The sequence below is a fragment of the Syngnathus scovelli genome, chromosome 5 (assembly GCF_024217435.2).
Source record: "Syngnathus scovelli strain Florida chromosome 5, RoL_Ssco_1.2, whole genome shotgun sequence".
Lineage (NCBI taxonomy): Eukaryota > Metazoa > Chordata > Actinopteri > Syngnathiformes > Syngnathidae > Syngnathus > Syngnathus scovelli.
Window position 1 is genome coordinate 20983019 of NC_090851.1, and position 26541 is coordinate 21009559.

At 44.5% G+C, this 26541-nt stretch overlaps 1 protein-coding gene across 3 annotated transcripts in view; it reads right to left on the reverse strand.

Annotated features, from left to right (window-relative positions):
* Nucleotides 1–26541, reverse strand: part of LOC125969628 (palmitoyltransferase ZDHHC5-A) — a 154301-nt gene that overhangs the window by 122594 nt on the left and 5166 nt on the right. For 2 of the 3 annotated variants that reach the window (XM_068650863.1, XM_068650862.1), the window contains one exon: nt 26033–26196. In XM_068650863.1, coding sequence (XP_068506964.1) covers nt 26033–26047 — 15 coding nt within the window. In that variant the 5' untranslated portion in view covers nt 26048–26196. Of the gene's footprint in view, nt 1–26032; nt 26444–26541 lie in introns of those variants that run through there. The other variant, XM_068650864.1, reaches the window with a different exon arrangement.

Genomic DNA, 26541 nt, shown 5'->3' on the forward strand with positions numbered 1-26541 from the left:
ATAGAGAGATTCAGGCTATTAGACTGATGGTCTTGCAAAACAGGATGGTTCTGGACTTGTTGACGGCAGCACAAGGTGGTGTGTGCCACATCATTGGGACTTCCTGTTGCACATACATACCAGGAGAAAATGACACCCACATCAACGACGCCATGAATTCACTGAAGAACTTACAGCAGGCCATGTCTAAAGACAAGGTCCCACTTCAGTTTGATTTCTTTTCATGGCTATTCACTGGCAACTGGTGGCAACTGCTGTTGAAATTGCTGTCTCCTGTGCTTGTTGTGCTGATGGTGTTGTGCTTGTTTACGACCTGCGTTATCCCATGTTTGAAGTCTGCTGTGTCGAAGTTTGTGTCCTCTACTGTAGCCCAGGTTCATATACAACTCCTTAGAGATGACGGATGTGATGACGATGATGAAACATGGATTGCGTAGATGCTGTTCTGTTGAGCATGTTTTACAGAAACTTGATGATTTGACCATCGAAAATGCTTCGCAAGTGATGGATACAATGATGTACTGTTTCTGTGTTTTTCTTTTTATTTTTTATTATTCATAGCATTCTGGTCGCTTGTGGCAACGGGGCCGTGTAAGAATTTTCCTGCTAATAACATCTGGCCGGCAGGTTTTTCGCTTACACAATAAGTTTGAGGTAATGCCTCATCTTCACTGGAATGTGTTGCTATCATTGTTTGTTGTTTTTATTTTTACCATTCTACTTTCTTCATTATACGTATATATGTTTTTTTCCTTGCTTGTCTTTGTTGTTTGGGGTGGCATAATCATATGATAAATCAGGAGGGAGATGTTAGGGTTTTCCAGGTTATCTTTATCGTAGGATTATGTTGGAGTGCAACAGGTAATAAATACCTTACCTTGTCCTCCTTATCACAAGGTCATAAAACATCCCCTGACATGTTTAGACTAGAGGGCAAGGGCTTTAGCCAGCCTACCCATACCCCCACTCTGTTCCTCCTAATAAATATGCCCTTGCAGGAAGGAGACCTTTCAGATTTCATTCCAGTAGCGAGTGATCTCTCCACCTGCAGGTGTCTAAAAGAACTTGCCTTGTCTCTGTGTGGTTCTTGCAAAATAAGTTGGAGTGAGCAAATCTCTAACATTTACCTGTATCCAAATAATCGTATAGAATTTGAAATAAAATTGCATTCGTGAGCCAAACGCAGTCAATTTGTGTGTATTTCTCGATTTTTCCTGTCCCTGTCATGAACCGCGCCATTCTGGATCACATGGTACCGTGACGTAGATGAAAGGGCTCCCCTCATTGTTTACTGATTGATAGCGCTAGATTCATACTATTTCCTGGTGTTTTGTCTCCAATACTTCACATATAAGCATAATGGAGACAACGGAGCCCCCCCAAATTCACCCCCCCCCCTCAAAAGTGCCAAGACAGAGCCGTGCAATTGCCAAAAGGGAGATTCTTGAGGTATGAAAATGTTATTTGAAAAATAAAAAAGTTTAGGCTTATAACTATAGGTGTAACTTTGGTAGTAACATACTGTGTGCAAAGGGAAAATAAGAATTAGCACACCAAAGTAATAATCGTCATGGGTTTTCCCAGTCCTAAAAAAATATTCTCCTACTGTTTTCTACCCTATGAAAAAATATGTTGCCGAATATTTTATTATAAGAAATTTTCTTTGCAACTTTCTTAGAATTTATTAAATTGGACACCCAAAACAATATCAGTATATAGCCACTGATTTTCTCCCGATTGGGCTGTACCTTCCGCGCCTTCGTTTTGCGATGCTTCAGTCGCTGGGGTACTTCTCACTGGTTCAAATTGGTAGCCTTGTACCCCAAGAAAGAACTCATACTCTTCTTCATTTTCGTCAGAAGGTGAAGAATCACGTGAGGGAGATTTGTCAGACGACATCGCTTCCACTTCTGTATCTGCCATTATGCTTACATGGGCTAAATAACTCGGCAACGCTCGGCCTCCTATATTCTATGTCACAGTCACTTCGGCAATTTCCGGGATGAGCTTCAACAATCACGTACAAACCGTTGATTTTTCATCGATTACTCTTCAATTCGCAGTTTCCAAAAATACAAGTCCATCTTTATCAAATACATTTTGGGACTCCATAGCGTCTAGGGGTGCGAGAATGCTTCCTAGGGGGTGCGAGGACACCCTGGGGGAAATTTACAATTTTTCGGGGATAATGGTCGGGTAACCGAAAAAAGTAAAAAATTCTGGAAATCAAGAAGTCATTGTGTTAATTGGGATTAGTGATGATGCTAATTAAGCCTTATAGCTGTAAAGTAAACCAATTATTATCATAATAATTATTTAGGGTTAGGGTTAGGGGTGCGAGAACTGGTTGGTGAATTGAATGGGGTGCGAACAAGGAAAAAGGTTAAGAACAACTGCTTTAAAGATACAAGAGTTTGAAAGTATAATAAAGTGCTTAAAAATAAAATTATGAAAGTCTTGTGCGGGGCAGCTCAGTAGTGCACTGGTTAGCACGTCCGCCTCACAGTTAGGAGGGTGCTAGTTCGATTCCACCTCCGGCTCTCCCTGTGTGGAGTTTGCATGTTCTCCCCGTGCCTGCGTGGGTTTTCTCTGGGCACTCCGGTTTCCTCCCACATTCCAAAAACATATTTGGTAGGCCAATTTGAGCACTCCAAATCACCCCTAGGTGTGAGTGCGAGTACGGATAGTTGTTCGTCTCTGTGTGCCCTGTGATTGGCTGGCAACCGGTTCAGGGTGTCCCCAGCCTACTGCCCGATGACTGCTGGGATAGGCTCCAGCACACCCGCGACCCTCGTGGGGACAAGCAATATAGAAAATGGATGGATGGATGGAAGTCTTGTCCGGATAACCTCGCGCTGGGTTGCGGGGACACGTCAGCCAGTCAGCATAGCAAGAGAAAAGCGGAGTCACGTTTACACTTTAAAATGACAAGCCGGCCAGCGAATCCACGTCGTGTGGGCATCTCGTTACACAGCGGGTCAGGCAAACAGGAATCAGGTGGCAAGCATGCATGTCAAAGCAGACAAAACGGTGAGGACTGATGGTTAGCAGTTCCATATTGGTGACGCGCGCCTCAGAGTTCTAGCGTGGAGGGTGCGTGAGCCGGCCCGCAGGGCGAGAGCGGAGACGAGACAGCCGCGCACTAAGGAAAAACGCACCGCCGCGCAGAAGCAGTCATTGGCAACAGCAATGACTGGTGATATTGCGGGGGCAAGCGCCGGGTGCCTGGCTGGCTGCCGCGCACGTCAGAAAAAAGCACTGCTGTCCAGGATTTGGGACAGCCTCTGAGCAATGTGCAGATGCCCTCGCGCTGGGTTGCAGGGGCGCGTCAGTCGGTCAGCACGGCAAGAGCAGAGCGGAGCCTTGACACGTTTACAGTTTGCAATGTTCAAAAAAGTGTTTAAAATACAATAACGTATTTAAAAGTACAATAGAGTGTATAAAAAGTATTGTGCAGATGCCCTTGCATGTCAGCCAGCTAGCACGCAAGAGCAGAGAGGAGACAGACACGATTACACTTCGAAAAAGGTTATGTCAAATGGCATGGTGGTACAAGATGGTGTAAAATTAGGTATTGAATTTGGCCCAGGCACATTGGCTATCCCAAAACATGTAGTAATTCCAAAATTTCACCAGGAGATGGTGTTAAAGCTTGACATAGGGGTGACCTGATGGAAATTAACAAATCTAAAAAATGAAATTGTTAGCAATTGGGAAGACACGACCTGTTCAAACACGTAGCAACGCACAATTTTGGAATATGAGTTTGCTATGCCATAATTTTAAGATGTAACAGCTTGAGCAATATCAATATATCTGTTTAAGTTGGAGGAACCCATTATTATGTTAAGTACTATTATGTGTTGAGATTGATCTTTATTAGACAAGATATATGTGATTAATGTTGCAATGTTTTGTCCAACCTGTATTTAACATTGGTGTTCCATCCATATCTGAATGTATTAAGTTGAGAGGAGACATCAAGGGTGTCAAACGCACCTCTTGGATTAAGGTGCCCCCGGCTTCCCGGTAACGGGTTTGTTTTAGCCGGGTTCGGAGATTCGTCCGTAATCTAACCACCCGAGTTAAATTAACTCCACCGGAATCAATATAATTTCTGTACGATGCCAATCCCTCTCAAGTCACCCGAAGCTCGAGCCGAGTAACTCAATTCGAGGCAAGACTTCGAAGTGACCGCATCGTAATGATGGCTCCCCGCTAGTGTTTGAAGTTCTTATTTGTTACGGATATTTTTTAGATGTCTTTGTTAAGACCTCAGGGATTCGTTCGTATAGCGCACCCAAGCACTAGTTTTGCCGAAGTAAATGTTGATATGGGTCCGTTCCACTTGGTCGCTCATGCAGCGAGCCGACCAACTTTTTTATTCGAAAGAGAATCGAAATAATAAAAGTGTGACAATAATAGTATTTAAGAAGAAAATTAATGCACTTTATATGATTAATTCTAACCTCGTATACGCAGATCTAGCACTTAACCGTCGGAGTTCTTCACCCCTCTCAATTGCTTTAAAAAGAATAACAACTATCTTAAACCGGATAAAAATGTCGTGCTCTATTTAGATTTGCCCAATAATTAATTTGGAAGGCAAGTCTATTTTTTAATCGTGTCCCGTTTAACTTTTGACGCGGCCCGACAAATTTAGGAACTGGGCCGCGCCCGACGGACAATCGAAATACTTTTATCCTCCTCCAACTCCAATGATTTATTTTAACCGTCGTCGTTATTTTATTTAGAAGAAGTAAATTTCCAACAATTCACTTTTAACGAAATCCACTCCTCCCTTAAATATTTACGAAAGTTATTTAATTCTCCAACTTGCTCTGAGTTACTTTTTCCGCGGCCCGTCAAAAAGGGGAAGCGGGCCTGAGCCTTTCAAATAATTAAACAACTTTCCGTTCTACACAAAACCCATAATCCGATTTAAACACCTCCGTTAATTTATTCAGACGAAACAAACTTTCGAACGGATCGAAATTCACCCGTGGCTCAAATAACTACGGAAGTTATTCAAGTCTCTAACTTGTTCGGAGTTATTTTTTACGCGGCCCGTCAAAAAGGGGAAGCGGACCTGAGCCTTTCAAATAATTAAATAACTTTCCGTTCTACACAAAACGAATAATCCGATTTAAACACCTCCGTTAATTTATTTTATTTAAATCGGCCCCAAACCATCGGTTGCATATTCAGTACAAATCCGCGCACAACGAAGTAAGTAATATATAAAACACATTTATTGAAGAAACATGGAATAGAATTACAAATCTCAATTACTCCAGAAACCGAACAATTTCACTCACTGATACCCGTGTTAATAAAATCATTCAATCCCAGAACAATTCGACTGCAAAACACAGTTCATGAAAGAGGGAAGAGGCAAATACCAGCTGCGTGCTATTTTTGGTGGAAGCAAAGTCGAGTGATCAATTCGATCTTACTTCTAAAATCCAAATTAGAGAAACAGGCTGGCCTCGAGGGAGCCGGCGGCCCGATGACTATTCCCCCGTCTCGCTAAAATACATACATAAAAACGGTAAACCCTCACCTATTCCTCGTTTAAAGTTGTCCAGTCCAATTTTTAGGATTAATCCAAGTTAATTTCAGTCCAGTGATCCTGCGTCTCACACAAAGATCTTCGGGACTTTGCAAAAAAAATCTTGAAACTCCTCCGGGCTTCTTCACGTATGAGCGCTCTTTTGGGGGAAAAAGCCCTGAAGCTGCCCCTGCAGGACTTTTTATAGACTTCTCTGTCCCCCCCCCTCCCCTTTCTTTTCTCCTGTACTTTCCCTATAGGGTAAGACTGCCCAGTTTTCCCACGCCTATAGAAGGGACTGGCCAGCTTTCCCATGCCTATAGAAGGGACTGGCCAGTTTTCCCACGCCTACTATAGGGTAGGAGTGCCCAGTTTTCTTCCCACGCTTGGCCATCTGTGGCCTTCAGCAGCTGTTTCCGCCCTGACCACGCAGTACTTTTCCACCAAATGCACAGCTAGCCCCTGGTAAAACCTTTCACTTCCCCTTTTCTTCTCTTCCTGTTTCATGAAAATAACTTTTTAAAGTTACGCTTCAATTAGCTCTGAAATAAAAATCCAAACCCTTGACCTACTTTTCTAAACAATTTATGTCACACCACTATTCTCATAGTGGCGGGTCTCTTGATCGAATTGACAAATAATATTGCTTAAAGCAGTTACAGAATACATTTTTAGCCAAGCAAAGAAATCAAAAAATAAAAATCACATTTGTGCTTCTCCAAACAATTTATGTCACGCCACTATTCTCATAGTGGCGGGTCTCTTGATCGAATTGACAAATAATATTGCTTAAAGCAGTTACAGAATACATTTTTAGCCAAGCAAAGAAATAAAAAATAAAAATCACATTTGTGCTTCTCCAAACAATTTATGTCACGCCACTATTCTCATAGTGACGGGTCTCTTGATCGAATTGACAAATAATATTGCTTAAAGCGGTTACAGAATACATTTTTAGCCAAGCAAAGAAATCGAAAAATAAAAATCACATTTGTGCTTCCATGCGTGACTCACACTCTGACACCGTGTTCCTTTTTTATATCTATTTTAACCGGTTTAGCTTATTCTGGCCCCTCTTTTGGTCTCCCGTTTTGGTCTGGCGCCATTTTTTGGCCAAATTTGGAATTTCAACTCTGCCAATTTATTCCTGTGAACAATCCATATTCTACCATTTGCACCATCTCTACCCCCCATGTTACATGACAAGGGCTAATAGTGAAAGAACGAGCAAAACAGGAAACATCTGCATCCGGTAGCCGATTGCTGTCGGCCGCAGTGGTTGCTGCTTGAAGAAAGGTTGCCAAGACAACCAGTGGTGCAGGGATTCTGACGTTTCACCTACATATTACGATGAGGCAATGCCAAAAGCCTATAAATATGTTGCCCGGACACAGAGCGGGCGCGCTTCTTCCTAGTCAGGGCGATGGCCGTGACACTGCCAAAATCTACTAAGATGAATTTCCAGAGTCTTCGAATTGGACTTTGTCAAATTTTAAGCTTCGAAGAAGGCAGAGGAGACAGCCGCTCCGGGCAGAAAGGGGAAGTCGCCAATTTTATTTTTTTGGCTAAGCTCCTCACGGCCAGACCTTTCCTCTTTTTTAAACAGAATTCGGACTTTGGAACAAGAGATTCAAGAGTTCAAGAGTTTTTTTTTTTATTCGCCATGTTTGAGCGTGCCAAACAAGGAATTTGACTTCGGTAAATCACAGCCTCTGTTCAACATTTAGGTGACTAACAACAACACTCAGGACATGTGAAGAACGAAAGATATTCTCAAACACCCCCTGATCTTAAACTCCCAAGAGGGCAAGGAAAAACTCAAAACTCCAGCTAGGGGAAATGAGAAACCTTGAGAAGAGACCACAGATGGGAGGGTCCCTCTTCTAGGATGACCAGGCTGCAATGGATGCAGAGAGGACACATAGTACAAACAGTGTAGACAAAAAAGGTGTGGCAAGCGGGATGTTATTGCACAGTAATGACTCTGAGACTCTAAGAGTGGTGTGAGTTCATCAGAGCGACAGCCTGGGGGAAGAAGCTGTCTCTGTGTCTGCTGGTTTTAGTGTACAGAGCTCTATAACGGCGTCCGGAGGGGAGTAGTTCAAACAGGCTGCAACCTGGGTGCGAAGGGTCTGTTGAGATGTTATTTGCACGTTTCCTGGTCCTGGACAGGTACAAGTCTTGGATAGATGGGAGGTTGATTCCAATTATCTTTTCTGCAGTCCTTATTGTCCGTTGCAGTCTGTGCTTGTCTTGTTTGGAGGCCGATCCAAACCAGACAGTGATGGAGGTGCAGAGGACAGACTGGATGATGGCAGTGTAGAAGGTCTTCAGCAGCTCCCGTGGCAGGTTGAACTTCTTGAGCTGTCTCAGGAAGTACAGCCTCTGCTGGGTCTTCTTCCGGAGAGAGTCTATGTGGCCGGTCCATTTCAGGTCCCGAGAGATTGTGGTTCCCAGGAACTTGAAGGTGTCTGATGAGAGAATAGTATTACTGCGGATAGTGAGGGGTGAAAGTGGTGAAGGGCCTCGCCTGAAGTCCACTGTCATCTCCACGGTCTTGAGCGGGTTCAGGTCCAGGTGGTTTTGGCTGCACCAGTGGACCAGCCGCTCCACCTCCTGTCTGTACGCAGTCTCATCACCGTTCTGGATCAGTCCGATGAGAGTGGTGTCGTCTGCATACTTCAGGAGCTTTACGGAAGAGTCACTTGCGGAGAAATCGTTGGTGTAGAGGGAGAAGAGCAGTGGGGAGAGGACGCATCCCTGAGGGGCTCCAGTGTTGGTGGTCAGGGTGTCAGATGTGATGCTCCCCAGCCTCACACGCTGTCTCCTGTTGGTCAGGAAGCTGGTGATCCACTGACAGGTGGAGGCAGGCACCGCAAGCTGGATGAGCTTCTGTTGGAGGATGTCAGGAGCGATGGTGTTGAACGCCGAGCTGAAGTCCACAAACAGGATCCTGGCGTACTTTCCTGGGGTGTCCAGGTGTTGCAGGATGTAGTGCAGTCCCATGTTGACTGCATCATCTACCGACCTGTTTGCCCGGTAGGCAAACTGGAGGGGGTCCAGCAGGGGGCCCGTGACATCCTTCAGGTGGTTCAGTACTAAGTACAAAGGAGAGCCGATCATGCGACTTGTTCAACCAAATAGGATTTTAGACCTTTAGTCTCCTCTTTTGTTCTGAGTGGGTGAGTCTTGTTATTTTTTTGTTTTTTCGACTTGTAATTCTTTTGCTTGCTTATTCATTAAATTTCTTCTTAAGCATTAATTCGGTTATTGATTATTTCGTAGTAACTACGTTGAGCATGGTTTTATATGCAGTAATTACAACTTTAAAATGTCTTTATTCCCCTATCATAGTCATTCTTTAAATCCGTTCAATTCTTTTTAAAGTGAAGACAGCTTTAATCCTTAACATCAGGAATTGTCAGATCTGGTTCGAAGTAGTTATCTTGAGCTCAGCTAAGGCGAGGGCGCTCTAGTAAATTAACGAATCCTTGAGGTCTTAACAAAGACATCTAAAAATATCCGTAACGTAACAAAAGCATCAAACAACCGAAGGGAGCCATCATGGTATGGCGCGGTCAATTCGACGACTTGCCTCAAATTAGTTACTCGGCTCAAGCGTCGGTTGACTTGAGAGGGATTGGCATCATAAAGAAATTAGATTGATTCTGGTAGAATTAATTTAACTCGGGTGGTTAGGTTACGGACGAGTCCCTTCACCCCGGCTCATCGAACCCGTTACCGGGAAGCCGGTGCCGCTTTGATAAAAAGTGCGCGTTTGACAGTTAATGAAAGTCTTGTGTGGATCTTCCATCCATCCATCCATTTTCTGAACCGCTTAGTCCCCACGGGGGTCGCGGGCGTGCTGGAGCCTATCCCAGCCGTCATCGGGCAGTAGGCGGGGGACACCCTGAACCGGTTGCCAGCCAATCGCAGGGCACACAGAGACAAACAACCATTCGCACTCGCACTCACACCTAGGGACAATTTGGAGTGTTCAATCGGCCTACCAAGCATGTTTTGGGGATGTGGGAGGAAGCCGGAGTGCCCGGAGCGGGCTCGGGGAGAACATGCAAACTCCGCACAGGGAGGGCCGGAGGTGGAATCGAACCCGCACCCTCCTAACTGTGAGGCGGACGTGCTACCCAGTGCGCCACCGAGTCGCCTTGTGTGGATCTTGTAACAATATATTTACTCTTATTTGTTTTATTTTTTATTTAAATAAATAAGAATATTTCTGAACGTCAGTATGACTTTCAAATTTTTACAAAAATGTTTAAAAATACAAAAAAGTGTTTAAAAAAACGTGAATCAAACTTCAACATAGGTTCATATAAGTTTTCTGCGGGTATTGTAACATTATATTTACTCTTATTTTCTTTATTTTCTTATGTTTTAAATAAAGGATGTTTATGAAAATCAGTTGGACTTTAAATTGTTTATAAAAGTGTTTAAAAATACAAAGAAGCATTTAAAAGCTTTGGGAGCTTAAGATCAGGGGATGCTTTGAGACTGTTTGTGATTTAGGGCTATACAAATAAACTTGACTTGACTTGACTTGAAAGCACAATACAGTGTTTAAAAATTCAATGTAGGTAAAACTACAATACAGTTTAAAAATACAATAAAGTTTCATCAAAGTAATTTATGAATATATTTAAATATATATTATTATGTTTATCTATGTAAATTTTCTCTACATCGCGGATTTTCAGCTATCGCGGGTGGTCTTGGAACCAATTATCCGCGATAAACGAGGGATTATGGCAATAAAGTTTTAACATTAGCTGGCTAATTTAGTATTCACATTCATTTAACGTACGGGCACCAAGTTCTGGGTTGACATTCACATGATGATAACATAGCAAGACACTCCAGTGACGCACAAAAAAAAAAACAGCAGATGGTAATATACAAGATATATTTATACAATAGAGTGCGCCTTTTGGTGCGAAAAATATGGTAGGTAAAAGTACAATACAGTTTAAAAATACAATAAAGGTTCATCAAAGTCTTTTATGAATATTGTTAGAAAAATTGCATATATATGTTATCATGCGTTCTCTAATGAGTACTTATTCATAATGTTACTGTTCAGTATGCTTGCTGCTTTGCCTTGCTTATTCTTATCTTGTACAACAGAACAGAAGGATTACGGCTGGGTCAGGGGCGAGATGACGGTTGTGTCAAACAAGATGCTGCTGACAGCTCAGCGTCCACCAGAACAGATCGTGAAAACAACACGCCAAACGATGCGTCATGAACCTTCTGATCTTCCTTAAAGAACATCCCTTTCTCTTTTTATCACTCGGAATATTGCTTAAACTGTTTTGCTGATATAGCCATATCTGCACGCAACACTTTGTGCGTTACTTTTTGTTTCTTTTCTTACGAGACGAAGCCACAATCTCTTCTCTCTCTTAGTGTAGTCGGATTGCTGTAAGTCTGAATGCACTCCTCGCGAGAAAAGACTCAATATTCTGCCTCACTGGTTTTGTCTGCTGATCCTTTTGCTGATTTTGAACCTAACAGATTTTTGGGGGCTCGTTCCGGGGTCTCAATAGACCTATTTCGGGATTCCAGCTGACTTTTCGACCCAGGACAAGTCCTTGGCCAAGGCATATAGAGGAAACCCTTTTCACGGGGCTGACTCGATCAGTCAGCTGGACGCCGGAGTGGTTGACGAGATCATCCGAGGAGAAGGCCCAGCAGACTGTGAGTACGAATCTTGATTCTGTTGAAAGTAATGAAAGTGCAGTGACAAGAGGTCACTTAAAACCTTGACAATTCTAGACCCTATCAAGTGCAATTAGAAACAGTAAATTCCGCTGGGATGATGGAGTCCCCTGACTGTTAAGTCAGTTAAATTCCATGGGAGAGCGGACCCATCTGTTTTCTAAAGAAGTACAGGTAATTTGGAGCAGTTAAATTCCGCTGAGGTGTCGTGGGGCCTCCTAACTTAATCTTCCTAATGTGTTAGCTTTCTGCTGCCATCTGTGGTGTTTTTCTTAACTCTTGTTTAGCTGGTTTGGCTTCTTTATCCATGAAAAGATAGGTTTTATATCTACTTTAAGAATAAGGCAAAAATAAGTTTTTTCTTACACAATAGGAAGGTTAAAGAGTTTGTTAAAATCCACGGGAGGGCGGACTCCCCTGCTTGCCTGTGAGACGATAAGAGTGCGCATTGTGTGTGTGTGTGTGTGGTTCGACTGAGAGTGATCTCATTTGAGCTCTCCTTTATATAAAACAGGATTGTAGACAGTGGGTTTGTGTGGAAGCAGAGGAAAGGAGACTTACCACTGAATATTTTACCACTGTCCTGTGAATTAAATTGGCTTTAGGACACTGTAGGTGCCATTCGAATTGCCAACTCTGAAATTTAGAGAAATAAACCATGGGAAAATCAAATAGCAAACAAAAGCCGCTACCCCGACATGAATTAAAATGCAAGGGGTCGACACCAAAAATATAAAATATCTTGACAAATGCATATTTTGGACAGAGGTGGTTGCATTATGCGACGTGGCGGTGGCGAGGCTCTCCGCACTTCAGTTGCTCCCCCCACCCTTGTTATCAGCTGCAAAGATTGTCATGTCTATGTTGTGGGCCCGTGTGTTTGTTTCTGTGTATGTTTGTCTTTGTGTATCAGTTCGTTATAAAGGTTGGAATTGCGCTAAATTGGTGCACGAAAACGGTGTGCTAGACAATGGTTTATCAGATTTGCATTGTTAAATGTAAAAATTTGAAATTATAGAATAATATGACGGTTGTGAGCAGAAACTCATCCGACGAGGAGAGTGCCCAACCCTCATAAAAATGTGAGAGTAAAAGAAAACATACATTGTAGAACTGGATACAATTAGGTTAATGATTAGAAATCAATGGTGTTATTATTATTCTCTAATCCCCTGCATTGCAAATGTCTTCTTGATGCAGATAGGTTAACAGGCTAGGACTTTAGTGAGGAGATAATTTATCAATTGATGGGGGTTAGTAATTGTCCAAATTCTAGTCACATGTTTTGAGGGACCACAGCAACAACATTATATTTAATTTGCAGGCCATTATTTAGTATGATATGACAGTGTCTAGCTAAGTAGACTGTTCTATCAAAAAATGTGAGAGTGAAGGAGGAGGTTTGATTTGTAATCTGACATTTGGGTCCCATTTTGAAGAGTCTCTGCAGGAGCATAGATTGTTTTTGTTTAAAGATATGTTTAACAGTTTATCTCGGTGCAGTAAGGATATAGCAATTTTGCAAGACTTAAAATTAAAAATTAAAAAGCAAAATTACATTCTCATTTTCCCAGATGAGAGGAAAATTGAAAGATAAGGAAGACGAAGAAAAGATAAAAAAGAACTTGCTGTTGCACAGACAGGAAGATGATGACACAGTGTCAGCGCGAGCTCGCTTAAGAATCGCATCTAAGAATGTGATGAAGATGAGAAAAATGATCAAATTACAAAGACAGATGTTGTGGCACGGCAAAGCGAACCATCCTTTCCGTCTTTGTACCCCAAATTAAACAACTCATTGCTTCCTATAATTTGAGAGGTGATGAAGTACAACAGGTTTTCATGGCATCCTTAACCAAACATTGGGCAAGCGTTAAAGGCACCTAGAGTCCTTTTGATCTCCAGGGCCGTCCATTGGAATATAACAGGGTGCCATTACAAATACAAATTGACCAACTATTGGGCAGGATAAAAATAAAATTCCAACGTAGAGCAAATTACACAGACATTGGCCGAACTAAACAAAAACAAGATAAGTTGTTTGAAGACTTTAGACACAGACCAGAAAGAGTGTTCAACTGATGTCTATGATCAACAACTCAAAAACATGCAAATTTGCGACCAGTATTATGTCGACAATGAATAAATTCGGCAAATTTTTCCCTATAAAATGGTGCCGTTTGGGTTTGAAGTACATAGTCGCTTCAAAGGAGGAAAAGCATGATTTAAGATACGCGATTGATCAATGAGAAGGCTATCCCTTGTGCCAGGGGTGTCAAACTCATTTGTTCAAGGGCCGCGGTGTAGTCATGGCTTCTTTTGGAGGGCCGGTATGACTGTCATACCCGAGTAGATGTGTGAGCGCCTCATATTGTGGGAATTGCAAAACAAGCTGACGAGTAACTCGCTTTCAAATCAGACAAATACAAACTGGTCTAATATTTAAACTTACAACATTATTAAGAGGGAAGATAATTTGCAATTCGAGTAATGACATGAATATGAAGCACAATTTGACACCTGTGCCTTATACAAAGGTAAAGTAGGATTAGGAATTGCTTGCAATATAATTACAAATTAGTTAACACCTGTGTGATTGATTGATTAATTGATTGTCAGATTGTCAGATTGTCAGATTGATTGATTGAGTGAGTGAGTGAGTGAGTGAGTGAGTGAGTGAGTGAGTGAGTGAGTGAGTGAGTGAGTGAGTGAGTGAGTGAGTGAGTGAGTGAGTGAGTGAATGAGTGAGTGAATGAGTGAGCGAGTGAGTGAGTGACTTTTCTGTCGCCTGCACGTCATCTTTCTTGCATGGCTACGTTGCTGTCTCAGCTGCATCTGACCGTTGAAAGATACACAACACTCAATCCTGCCACTCTCATTCCCCTTCCTGACGACGGCGGATTCCATGATTGTGTCGATGCTGCCCAACAGATTGCAAAGGCTCGGCCTGATTTGGAAGATACGCCTCTGTCATGTGGGTTTTGTTGATGGGTCTTCTAAGAAAAATGAATCTGGTGTGACCCTTACTGGGTATGCCATTGTTACTGCCGACGAAGTCTTGGAGGCTGCTAAACTGCCATCCTATATGTCAGCACAGGCCGCTGAGCTCATTGCTTTGACTGGGGCCTGCAAATTGTTTGCAAACAAGTCCGTCACTATCTGGACTGATAGTCAGTATGCTTTTGCTACAGTGCACGTTTTTGCTCAGCAGTGGAGCAACCGTGGCATGATAACTTCTACAGGGAAGCCCGTCACCCATTCCACATTACTAACTCAACTTTTGGACGCTGTCCAGCTACCTTTAAAGGTGGCGGTTTGCAAATGTGCTGCTCACACTGCAAGATCTGATCCTGTTTCTCTTGGTAATGCTTTTGCTGACAAATCCGCTAAGGCCGCTGCAGAAGGCCTGCTCCATGTCCTCTCGTCTCTCACTGATCATGATTCGATGTCACACATCTCCCCTGATGTGTTGCTTGACATGCAGTCTCAGAGCCCCTCCCAGGAACGACTCTCTTGGGAAAAACGGGGTGCAACTAAAAACACTGATGGTCTTTTTGTGTGACCTTTGGGCAAACCTGTCTTGCCTCGTAACTTGTTCAAATGGGCTGCTATTTCGAGTCATGGGGTCACCCATGTCTCGACGGGGGGTATGGTGAAACAAGTTGAAACTATTTATACGACATACTGTTTTGCAGCTTTTTCACAAGGCAATTTAAGACCTCAGAGAGGAAAGTTCCCGACTCCATTGTATCCGCTTCAGACAATACATATGGTTTATATCCAATTACATAAATGTGAAGGGAAAGAATATTGTTTTTTCTGCATTTATTTGTTTTCTGCATTTATCTTATTGTAAAAAGGTGATCTCCGCAGACCCAACCTAAGTACGGAAGGTGAGCAAAGTCTGGTAATAGTGCCTGATCCTGGTGCCAAGATCCAGGGTTGACACGAAAGCTAGCAGAAGACAATTTCCAAGACACCAACCCGAAGCTCAGGGTGTTGACTCTGAGGAGATCCAAAACATGAGCATTAGAGAGTCATTTGGTGAGTGCTTTACTCGGGCTGTAGCCTGCGCAAAGTCTACCATGTGCTTTTGGTTGCTTTTGCTGGTTTGTGTTACCATTATATTTTTTTTTTCGGGGGTTATTTTATTTGTATGGATAGAGTACCATGAGCCTCGAACATTCTTCTCTCAGGCAGCTACCAACACTAATTCTAATCGATATGGCTCATGGGGAAAAAATGCTAGACATAAGCGCGACACTAAATCCCCTTTTGATCAGGTTGTTTGTATTCCAGATACCGTCCGCGTTCCAACTTGCGTACCATGGCTTTTGTCTTGGACTTACAATAACTCATTAATGTTTACTGTGGCTCCTAATACATCTTCTTCTATTATTTTACCTATGAAAAGTTTGAAAGGGTTTGAAATGGTCACCCCGCTCTCTGGTTCCAGTGAAGAGGCTGTGTTCTTTGCTAAACGGGTAACTTTGAAGAATCAGGGCACAAGCCTCCTTTTGACTTTTACACTCCCTGATGGTCAAATTCGTCCTCCAAATGCCACCTTGTTTAACACTTCCTGTTGAGGTTTTCAACTGTGGGCTTGGTCCTCTGGAATCGATCCTCGCTTTCCTATTGCTATTTGCCTTAATGAAACAATGTCGATCGCTGACCGTCCCGTTACAAATGATTACACCCTGTCAGCAGGAGCAAAAATCACAGGTATGCTCCTCACTGATGTAGACAGCTATTTTGTAGCCTCCACAGGAATAAGCGGTCAAACCAACAACTGGCTTCTTATGGCTGAGCAGGCCGCGGAGATGGCTAACACCAGTTGCATTGCATGCATGGGTCCAAGACCTCTTTCTGAAAATCATACCTGCAAATATAGATCCTAAGTGTGCTGTTGTTTTAATGTTAAACTCATCCTTTTCACCCACTCATGATTGTTTTAAATGGGATAAGGTTTACTCTGTTGCCTCTATGACAAAATCTAACCCCCTTTTTTTTTTCGTCCGATGTAGCTAAGGGTAATTTTACATGCATTAGATTACCTGGTACCGGTGAGAAGCTCGGCGCCCTACCTACTCCATGGTGTGGGTCCATGACCAAGGTCACTGCCCGTTTTTTGCCCATTGCTCATAGTGATATTTGGTTTTGGTGTAATAGTAACTAACTTTATGATAGGTTGCCTTTAAACAGCTCTGGAATTTGCGCTTTGGTATCCTATTGCTACCTGCTCATTTGATACCAATGTCCTCTTATGATCTGAAGTCCGTAGTGCCCGTATTCTGGCCGAGAACGAAACGAAACGCCGAATGGCGGGGCGCAGCTAATCCAACCTACATCGACGCCATTGGTGTCCCTAGAGGAGTACCGGATGAGTATAAGCTGGTGAATCAGATAGCAGCTGGTTTCGAATCCGCCCTGTGTTGGTGGTGTACTCTTAACAAAAATGTTGACAGGATTAACTACGTCCATTACAACGTGCAGAGGCTCGGAAACTGGACCGAGGCAGGTTTCAAGGCGGTCCACTCCCAACTGGCCGCTACTTCCCTCATGGCTTTCCAGAATCGAATGGCCCTTGACATGCTACTCTCAAAGGAGGGCGGTGTCTGCGCCATGTTCGGTGAGCCATGTTGCCCGTTTATTCCAAATAATACTGCAGCCGGCGGAAGCCTGTCCCAGGCCCTTGAGGGCCTGCGGACCTTGAACGGGAAAATGAAGGAACACAGTGGGGTGAACACAGAGGTTTGGACCGACTGGTTGAATGTGTTCGGAAAGTACCGCACCCTGGTTTCCTCTGCCCTGGTCTCCATTGCCGTTTTCTCTGCCATTTTGACCTTGTGTGGATGTTGTTGCATCCCTTGTCTCCGATCCTTAATTGACAGGCTAATTACAACTGCTATCTCTCCACCAGCTGAGACTTTCCCGTTGCTCCAAGGGGATGGCCTTTCGGTCGACGGGGGTTATTTCTCTAGTGACGACCCGGTCAGCGAATCTATTGTGGTAGACCTGTCCGGTTTGTTTTCTGACCCTGATTTTGCCGATTACGACTCAGTTTCCTCCCGGGTGTAAGTTAGTTCCTGCGAAATGTGATCCCTGGGCTGAAAATCTTTTGGAAGTGGCCATATGGGTGATGGGTTGGTCTCCGGGAACTTATGATAAACAGGGGGGAATTGATAGGTAAATTGTATATATATGTTATCATGCGTTCCCTAATGAGTACTTATTAATAAAATTATTGCACAGTATGCTTGCTGTTTCGTTTTGCAGATGTCCACCAGTCATACGTTGCTGTCTGGAGCTTCCTGACCTTCTACGCCTCGGGGACTCCAAGAAAGCTGTTGATAGCTCAAACTGTTTTGTTTTGTCTGTGACTTCTTATTTCACATAGACTCCTGTCCTTGCACCCTTTTTGGTTCTCATCTGTAACTTCTTTTTCACATAGAATCTCTTTCCTTCTCTCATGAGACAAAGCCCAAGCTTTCCCCCCACCTCAGGGGCTAGTCTCACACTGTGGGTAGGGCGTTCCTAAATAAAAAGAGCGGGGGGTGCAAAAGACATTTAGTGTAGTTGGATTGATGTAAATCTGAATGCACTCCTCGCGAGAAAAGACTCAACATTCTGCCTCACTGGTTTTGTCTGCTGATCCTTTTGCTGATTCTGAACCTAACATCAACCTCTGGAATCGATCCTCGCTTTCCTATTGCTATTTGCCTTAATAAAACAATGTCGATCGCAGACCGTCCCGTTACAAATAATTACAACTTGTCAGCAGGAGCAAAAATCACAAGTATGCTCCTCACTGATATAGACAGCTATTTTGTAGCCTCCACAGGAATAAGCGGTCAAACCAACAACTGGCTTCTTATGGCTGAGCAAGACGCAAAAATGGCTAACACCAGTTGCATTGCATGTATGGGTCCAAGACCTCTTTTGAAAATACCTGCAAATATAGTTCCTAAGTGTGCTGTTGTTTTAATGTTAAACTCATCCATTTCACCCACTCATGATTGTTTTAAATGGGATAAGGTTTACCCTGTTGCCTCTATGACAAAATATAAACCCCTTTTTTCGTCCGATGTAGATAAGGGTAATTTTACATGAATTAGATTACCTGGTACCGGTGAGAAGCTCGGCGCCCTACCTACTCCATGGTGTGGGTCCATGACCAATGTCACTGCCCCTTTTTGCCCATTGCTCGTAGTGATATTTGGTTTTGGTGTAATAGTAAAAAACTTTATGATAGGTTGCCTTTAAACAGCTCTGGAATTTGCGCTTTGGTAGGCCTATTGTTTCCTGTTCATTTGATACCTATGTCTTATGATCTAACATCTTATGCTAAGTCCGTAGTGCCCGAATACTGGCCGAGAACGAAGCGAAACGCCGAATGGCAGGGCGCAGCTAATCCAACTTACATAGACGCCACTGGTGTTCCTAGAGGAGTACCGGATGAGTATAAGATGGTGAATCAGATAGCAGCTGGTTTTGAATCCCCCCTGTGTTGGTGGTGTACTCTTAACAAAAATGTTGACAGGATTAACTACATCCACTACAACGTGCAGAGGCTTGGAAACTGGACCGAGGCGGGTTTCAAGGCGGTCCACTCCCAACTGGCCGCTACTTCCCTCATGGCTTTCCAGAATCGAATGGCCCTTGACATGCTACTCTCAAAAGAGGGCGGTGTCTGCGCCATGTTTGGTGAGCAATGTTGCACATTTATTCCAAATAATACTGCAGCCGACGGAAGCCTGTCCCGGGCTCTTGAGGGTCTGAGGACCTTGAATGGGAGGATGAAGGAACACAGTGGGGTAAACACGAAGGTTTGGACCGACTGGTTGAACGTGTTCGGAAAGTACCGCACCCTGGTTTCCTCGGTTCTGGTCTCCATTGCCGTTTTCTCTGCCATTTTGACCCTGTGTGGATGTTGCTGCATTCCTTGTCTCCGATCCTTAATTAATAAGCTAATTACAACTGCTATCTCTCCACCAGCTGAGACTTTTCCGTTACTCCAAAGGGATGACCTTTCGATCGACGGGAGTTCTTTCTCTAGTGACGACTCTGTCAGCGAATCTATTGTGGTAAACCTGTCCGATTTGTTTTCTGACTCTGGCTTTGATGATTAAGACTCAATTTCCTCCCAAGTGTAAGGTAGTTCTTGCGAAATGTGATCCCTTGGCTGAAAAACTTTTGAAGTGGCCATATGGGTGATAAGTTGGTCCCCGAGAACTTATGATAAACAGGGGGGAATTGTTAGAAAAATCGTATATATATGTTATCATGTGTTCTCTAATGAGTACTTATTCATAATGTTACTGTTCAGTATGCTTGCTGCTTTGCCTTGCTTATTCTTATCTTGTACAAGAGAACAGAAGGATTACGGCTGAGTCAGGGGCGAGATGACGGTTGTGTCAAACAAGATGCTGCTGACAGCTCAGCGTCCACCAGAACAGATCGTGAAAACAACACGTCAAACGATGCGTCATGAACCTTCTGATCTTCCTTAAAGAACGTCACTTTCTCTTTTTATCTCTCGGAATATTGCTTAAACTGTTTTGCTGATATAGTCATATCTGCACGCAACACTTTGTGCGTTACTTTTTGTTTCTTTTCTTACGAGACGAAGCCACAATCTCTTCCCCCCCCCCTTAAGGGCTAATCGTCTCACACTGCGGGTAGGGCATTCCAAATAAAAAGAGCGAGGAGTGTAAAACAGATTTTTAGTGTAGTCGGATTGCTGTAAGTCTGAATGCACTCCTCGCGAGAAAAGACTCAATATTCTGCCTCACTGGTTTTGTCTGCTGATCCTTTTGCTGATTTTGAACCTAACAAATATATTTATATATAATAATAAAAATACACCGTATTTTTTGCTCCATAAAGCGCACTGGGTTATAAGGTGCACACTCATTGAATTTTTTATTTTAGAAATTATTTCATCTATAAGGCGCACCGGATTAAAAGGCACATAAAATAGACGCTATACTGCAACAAACTGAGGTTGACTAGGGTTCCCGTATGCATCCACTAACCAATGAGCCCTCAGTCAACAATCGCGTTTCTCAAACTATGTCCTATAAAAATGATCAGAACCGACTAAAGTTGGATCTAACACATTGGTACTGGTTACTTATGTTTCCCTTCCATATCAATCTGTAAATTTACTTACAACATTAATGGAGCAGCCTATTTTTAAATGAAATAGCCTCGTGCGTATAGCAGCTATCATTATAGCATTAGCCACCCGCAAACTCTCATGAGCCTCAGCTCGCAGACTCCCATGAGCCTCAGCAAAGTAGCATGGCGGCCCCCTGTAAACAATCACGTTCCTCAAACTCTCTCCCATTAAAGTGATCGGAACCAACTAAAGACTGATTTAACACATTGGTGCTGCTTATTAATGATTCCGTTGGATATTGATCCGTAAACGTACTCGAAAACATTAACGAAACAGCCTATTTAGAAATGAAATATGTTCTGCCCTCAGAATTGTTTTCATGATGTAAGAAATGTTTTCTATGTAAAGAAGCATACGCAATGGTTATTTGTCGTTCGGAAGCAAACCGCAAATGTATTTTGAAATGCACCGGAAGCTGCGCATGTTTTTGTTGAAGCGACTTGACATCTGATGAGTGGAGAGACGTTGGCGTTACTCGCGTCATCTAAGCGAAACTTTCTCCTCTCCTTACGGAATCAACGGCTGTAAGTTATCATTGTTTTATTGGATAACTTTATTATTGTTTATAAGATAAGAAAAAAACTTATAGAAGAAACTAAGTGTGTTTGTTGTTTCACTTGCAGTTTCACTCGTTGTGTTTAACACTGAATCGAAATAAAGGGAGCAAGACGCTCTGAATCCTGGCTCAAGTGTTCTATACATGAGTTTGGCTGGCTGATGAACTGTGACAACGTACATGAAGTACATAACGCACAGGGAGATCAGTACAGTGAAAAGCCGCACCACAGTGAGTTGAGGAAACAACGAAAGATTCAAACATGGCCGCCGAAGATGTATCCAGTGTTATCGACATGGAGACGGTGGACTTTGAAGAGAATTCACGTCGACCTTCATCTTCCAAGTCATCAGTCCACAGTCGATCGAGAGCTAGTGCTAACTCCAAGCACTCATCATCCTACAATTCCGTTCTGGAGGCAGCTGCCAGAGCCAGAGCTTCGGCTGAAGCAGCGGCAACCAAGGTAGCCTATTCAAGGAAGCAGTTGGAAATTAAAAGGCAACGAGCTAGGCTAGACATAGATTTAGAAGAATTAGAAATTGAAAAGGAAGCAGAAGTGGCACGGGTGAGAGCAGAAGTATTGGAAGCAGCTGCAGCTATAGAAAATGAAGATGTGCTGAGCATAAAAAGTCATTTGCCAGCACATGTGGCTCAAAAACGCACTGAAGATTATGTGCAAAGCCAAACACAGCTCAACCCACAGTCCCTTGTAGCCTACAGTGGAGTCTGGCGCCGCGAACCCACGCATAGTCTACCACCTGCGGCAGCTGAGGAGAGGTCCTCACACAACGTCTGCAGACCATCAGTGAATGAGGAACGTGAGGTAAAGGAGCAGTTCCAAGAGGCAATCAACACTCCGTATTATGGCCCCCCATTTCATGGTCCAGTCAGACCTTGTGAGTACAGCCTCCTACGACAGTCATCACCCACACCTACGACACCACCACGCATGGATGACTCCAGGCCTTTGCGTGATAACCTCAGGCCTCTTCAGAGTGACATCGGAACCCCGACTCAGTCTTTACATGCAGCAAGGCACACATCTGCCCCAAAGCCACCTGACAGTCCACATATGCAACAAGGTCGGTATTCTCCTCCTCATGCTAGCCCTCCACAAATGATAGACTTTGCCAAGTTTCTTGCTCGCAGAGAATTAGTGACTACTGGCCTCACAAAATTTGATGATATGCCAGAGAATTTTAGGGCATGGCAGTCCTCATTCCTAAATGTAACACAAGGCTTAGGTTTATCATATAGTGAGGAGCTAGACCTCTTGGTGAAGTGGCTCGGTAAAGACTCGTCTGAACATGTAAAGAGGATCCGTGCTGTTTATGTCACCAAGCCCAAAGCTGCTCTACAACTGTCCTGGGATAGACTGCATGAATGCTATGGCGCACCAGAAATAACTGAAAATGCCCTGTTCAAAAGAGTGGACGATTTTCCCCGTCTGTCTGCTAGAGACAACACGAAGCTAAGATTGCTCAGTGATCTCCTCATGGAGCTATTAGCAGCCAAAAACGATGGATATCTTCCTGGCCTTGCATACCTCGACACGCCTCGTGGGATAAAGCCTATCGTGGAGAAGTTACCTTCAGGCCTGCAGGAGAAATGGCTCGGTGTAGGCTCAAAGTACAAGGAGCGCTACAGGATATCTTTCCCTCCCTTTTCGTTTTTTGTGGACTTTGTGTATGGCCAAGCCAAGGCTCGAAACGACCCAAACTTCAGCCTGTCCATCAGTAGTCAAAGTCAAAGTCAGCTTTATTGTCAATTTCTCCACATGCCAAAGACACACAAAGAAACCGAAATTTCGTTCCCCCCTATTACACGGTGACAAGACATGCCTCACAACAGACAAACAAGTAAACAAGTATAACAACAGCGTGCTGAATAAATAATGAATAAATAACACAATAAATAAATAAATAAATAAATAAATAAATAAGAGGAGCAAAAAAGGAGCAAGTGCGCGTACAGCAGACATTCCAGAAAATAGCGCAACAGTGCCGCACGCTACGCAGAAGGGGGTAGCGGGTTCAGGGTCCTAACAGCCTTGTGAAAGAAGCTGTTGGCGTGTCTGGTGGTGCGGGAGCGCAGGCTCCTGTACCTCTTCCCAGAGGGCAGAAGGTCAAACAAAGAGTGAGCCGGGTGACTCACATCTCTCGCAATCGAGGCGCTGAGCTTTCTTTGCCAGTGACGAGGTGTTTGCGGACCAGGAGAGGTCCTCACTGATGTGCACCCCCAGGAACTTGGTGCAGCTCACCCTCTCCACCACAGCACCTTCGATGATCAGCGGCAGGTGTTTTGTGTGACCCTTCCGGAAGTCAACAACAATTTCCTTGGTCTTGTCGACGTTCAGCAGGAGGTTGTTGTCCCTGCCCCACGTGGTCAGAAGGTCAACTTCCGACCTGTACCGAGTCTCGTCGCCCTTCGTGATGAGACCCACCAGAGTCGTGTCGTCAGCAAACTTCACTATGCGGTTGTCGCTGTAGGTCGCAGTGCAATCATGCGTCAGCAGGGTGAAGAGCAATGGACTGAGCACGCAGCCCTGGGGGGCCCCCGTGCTCAGCGTGATGCTGGCGGAGATTTTGTCGCCAACACGCACCACCTGAGGCCTCTGACAGAGGAAGTCCAGTAGCCAGTTGCAGAGGGAGGTACTGAGGCCCAGCTCGTCGAGTTTGCAGATGAGTCGCTGCGGCACAATGGTGTTGAAGGCAGATCTGAAGTCCACAAACAGCAACCTCACATAAGATTCCTTTCTCTCCAGGTGTGTGAGGGCCGAGTGGAGGGCAGAGCAGATGGCATCCTCAGAGGACCGCTTGGCACGGTACGCGAACTGGAAAGGGTCAATGGCGGGGGAAGCCGTACGGCAAAGGTGAGAAAGCTCCATTCAAGCCAAGTGAATTTAAGACTGCTGTATCTGTGCGCAAAACAGACGTGTCTGGTACCACTGATGCAAACACCTTAAACTCTACGGAAGATGGAAAGGAAAACAATGATTCGGCTCGTTATTGCCCTGTGCACAAGAAAACACACCCATTGGAAAAATGCAGATCAATTAGAGTGAAAACATTACAGGAAAGAAAAGACATTCTTAAAGAACATAAACGCAGTTTTAAATGCTGAGCCCCAAACCACCTTGCCAAGGATTGTCAGGCATCATTGAAATGTGGTGAGTGTGACAGCCAAAGACACAGCTCTGCGATGCACCCAGACACCACTCTGCCTCCTGATCAATCGGCCCTTCCACAAATAGACACAGTGGCACAAGGCAATTCCCCACTCGAAGTGACGTCACGATGCACTAAAGTTTGTGGCAAGGGCAACCTCCCACGTTCATGCTCAAAGGTGTGCCTGGTGCTCGTCTTCCCTCGGGGACAGCAGGATCGCTCTGTCAAGATGTATGTCATACTTGACGATCAGAGCAACCGCTCACTGGCCCGCTCTGAAATTTTCCACCTTTTCAAAGTCAAGAGCAGCCTTACCTGATGAAGACCTGCGCCGGCACCACAGAGATGATCGGCAGGAAAGCGGCGGGCTTTCAGGTCGAAGCAGCTAACGGAGGTGTGTGCCTAGACCTTCCACCTCTCATTGAGTGCAATGAAATAATGAATAACAAATCTGAGATTCCAACTCCAGAGGTAACCCTCACACATGCGCACCTGAAGCATCTCGCTCCTCTCATTCCCAACCTGGGTCCTGATGCAGAGATGATGATCCTGTTGGGGAGAGATATGATACGTGCACACAAAGTGAGAGATCAAGTCAACGGTCCTCATAACGCACCTTTTGCCCAGCGCCTGGACTTAGGCTGGGTCATTATAGGCGAAGTCTGCCTGGACAACGCCCACAAGCCAACCCTGAGCGTCTTCAAAACTCATGTGCTTCAAAATGGACGTCCGTCACTTCTCATTCCTTGCCAAAACAGCATCAATGTGAAAGAGAAACCATGCTACGGCGGGGAGGACAAGCATAGCCACACTACACATACGTTGAAAGCATTGCCAGTCAAGGATCAGCTCGGGCAGACTGTTTTCCAACGAACAGACAGTGACAACAAGTGTGCCATGTCCTTTGAGGACGAATTCTTCTTGGAAATTATGGAAAAAGAAGTCGCCCAGGATGAAAAGAATAACTGGGTAGCTCCCCTACCATTTAAGTCACCTCGACCTCGGCTCCCAAATAACAGAGCGCAAGCCCTGTCTCATCTCAGCTCTCTACGGCGCACTTTGAGAAAAAACGCTGAGATGAAAGAGCAGTTTTCCTCCTTCATGGAAAAGCTTTTTGAAAACAACCATGCAGAGATTGCCTCATCCATTGACGACACAAAAGAATGCTGGTACCTGCCCTTTTTTGGTGTGTACCACCCCCAGAAGCCTGGGCAAATACGGGTCGTGTTTGACTCAAGCGCCCAACTGAACGGCCTCTCCCTCAACTCAGTGCTTCTCACAGGGCCCGACCTGAATAACACTCTGCTTGGCGTGCTGCTGCGTTTCAGGAAAGATCTTATTGCTGTCACTGCGGACATCCAGCAGATGTTTTATGGATTCCTGGTGAGGCATGAGCACAGAGATTACCTCAGATTTCTGTGGCACAAAGACAATGACCTGTCTAAAGAAGTTCAAGAGTACCGCATGCGAGTACACGTCTTCGGCAACAGCCCATCGCCTGCAGTAGCCATCTATGGACTACGGCGTGCTGCCAAGAAAGGTGAAGCAAGGTATGGCACTGACACAACACAGTTTGTTCATAGACATTTCTACGTTGATGATGGACTCGTGTCACTGCCCACCGAGTCTGCTGCCATAGACCTGCTGAAACGTACCTGTGCCTCACTCGCCGAGTCTAATTTGAAGCTGCACAAAATTGCATCAAACAGTGTCACTGTGATGAACGCTTTCGAACCTGAAAAACTGGCTTCTGGCATTAGAGAGCTGGGGCATAATGATGATTCTCTCCCTGCGCAGAGGAGCCTAGGCTTATGCTGGGACATTAACACAGACATGCTCACCTTTAACGTGGCCATTGCTGATAAGCCTTACACTCGCCGTGGGGTGCTATCAGTTGTCAACAGCGTCTTCGACCCGCTGGGTCTGGCCGCCCCAGTGACCATCAAAGGCAGGCTGCTGCTGCGAGAGCTGTCCAGTGGGGTCCAGGATTGGGACACTCCACTCCCTAATGAAAAGGCGAGCATGTGAAAAACATGGGAATCGTCACTCAAAGAGCTGAGTAGCCTCCATGTGCCCCGCTGCTATGTTTCAATGTCACTCTCGGAGCCAAGGTACACAGAACTGTGTGTTTTTTGTGATGCATCTAACTGGGCTATAGGGGCGGTTGCATACTTAAGAGCAGTCAGTAAGGAGGGCCATTGCAAAGTGGGATTTGTGATGGGAAAGGCTAGACTGTCACCGCAGCCGGAGGCTACGATCCCACGACTCGAGCTCTGTGGTGCCGTCCTGGCTGTTGAGCTGGCAGAGTTGGTCTTGAGTGAACTGGACCACAAACCAGACGCTGTGAAAT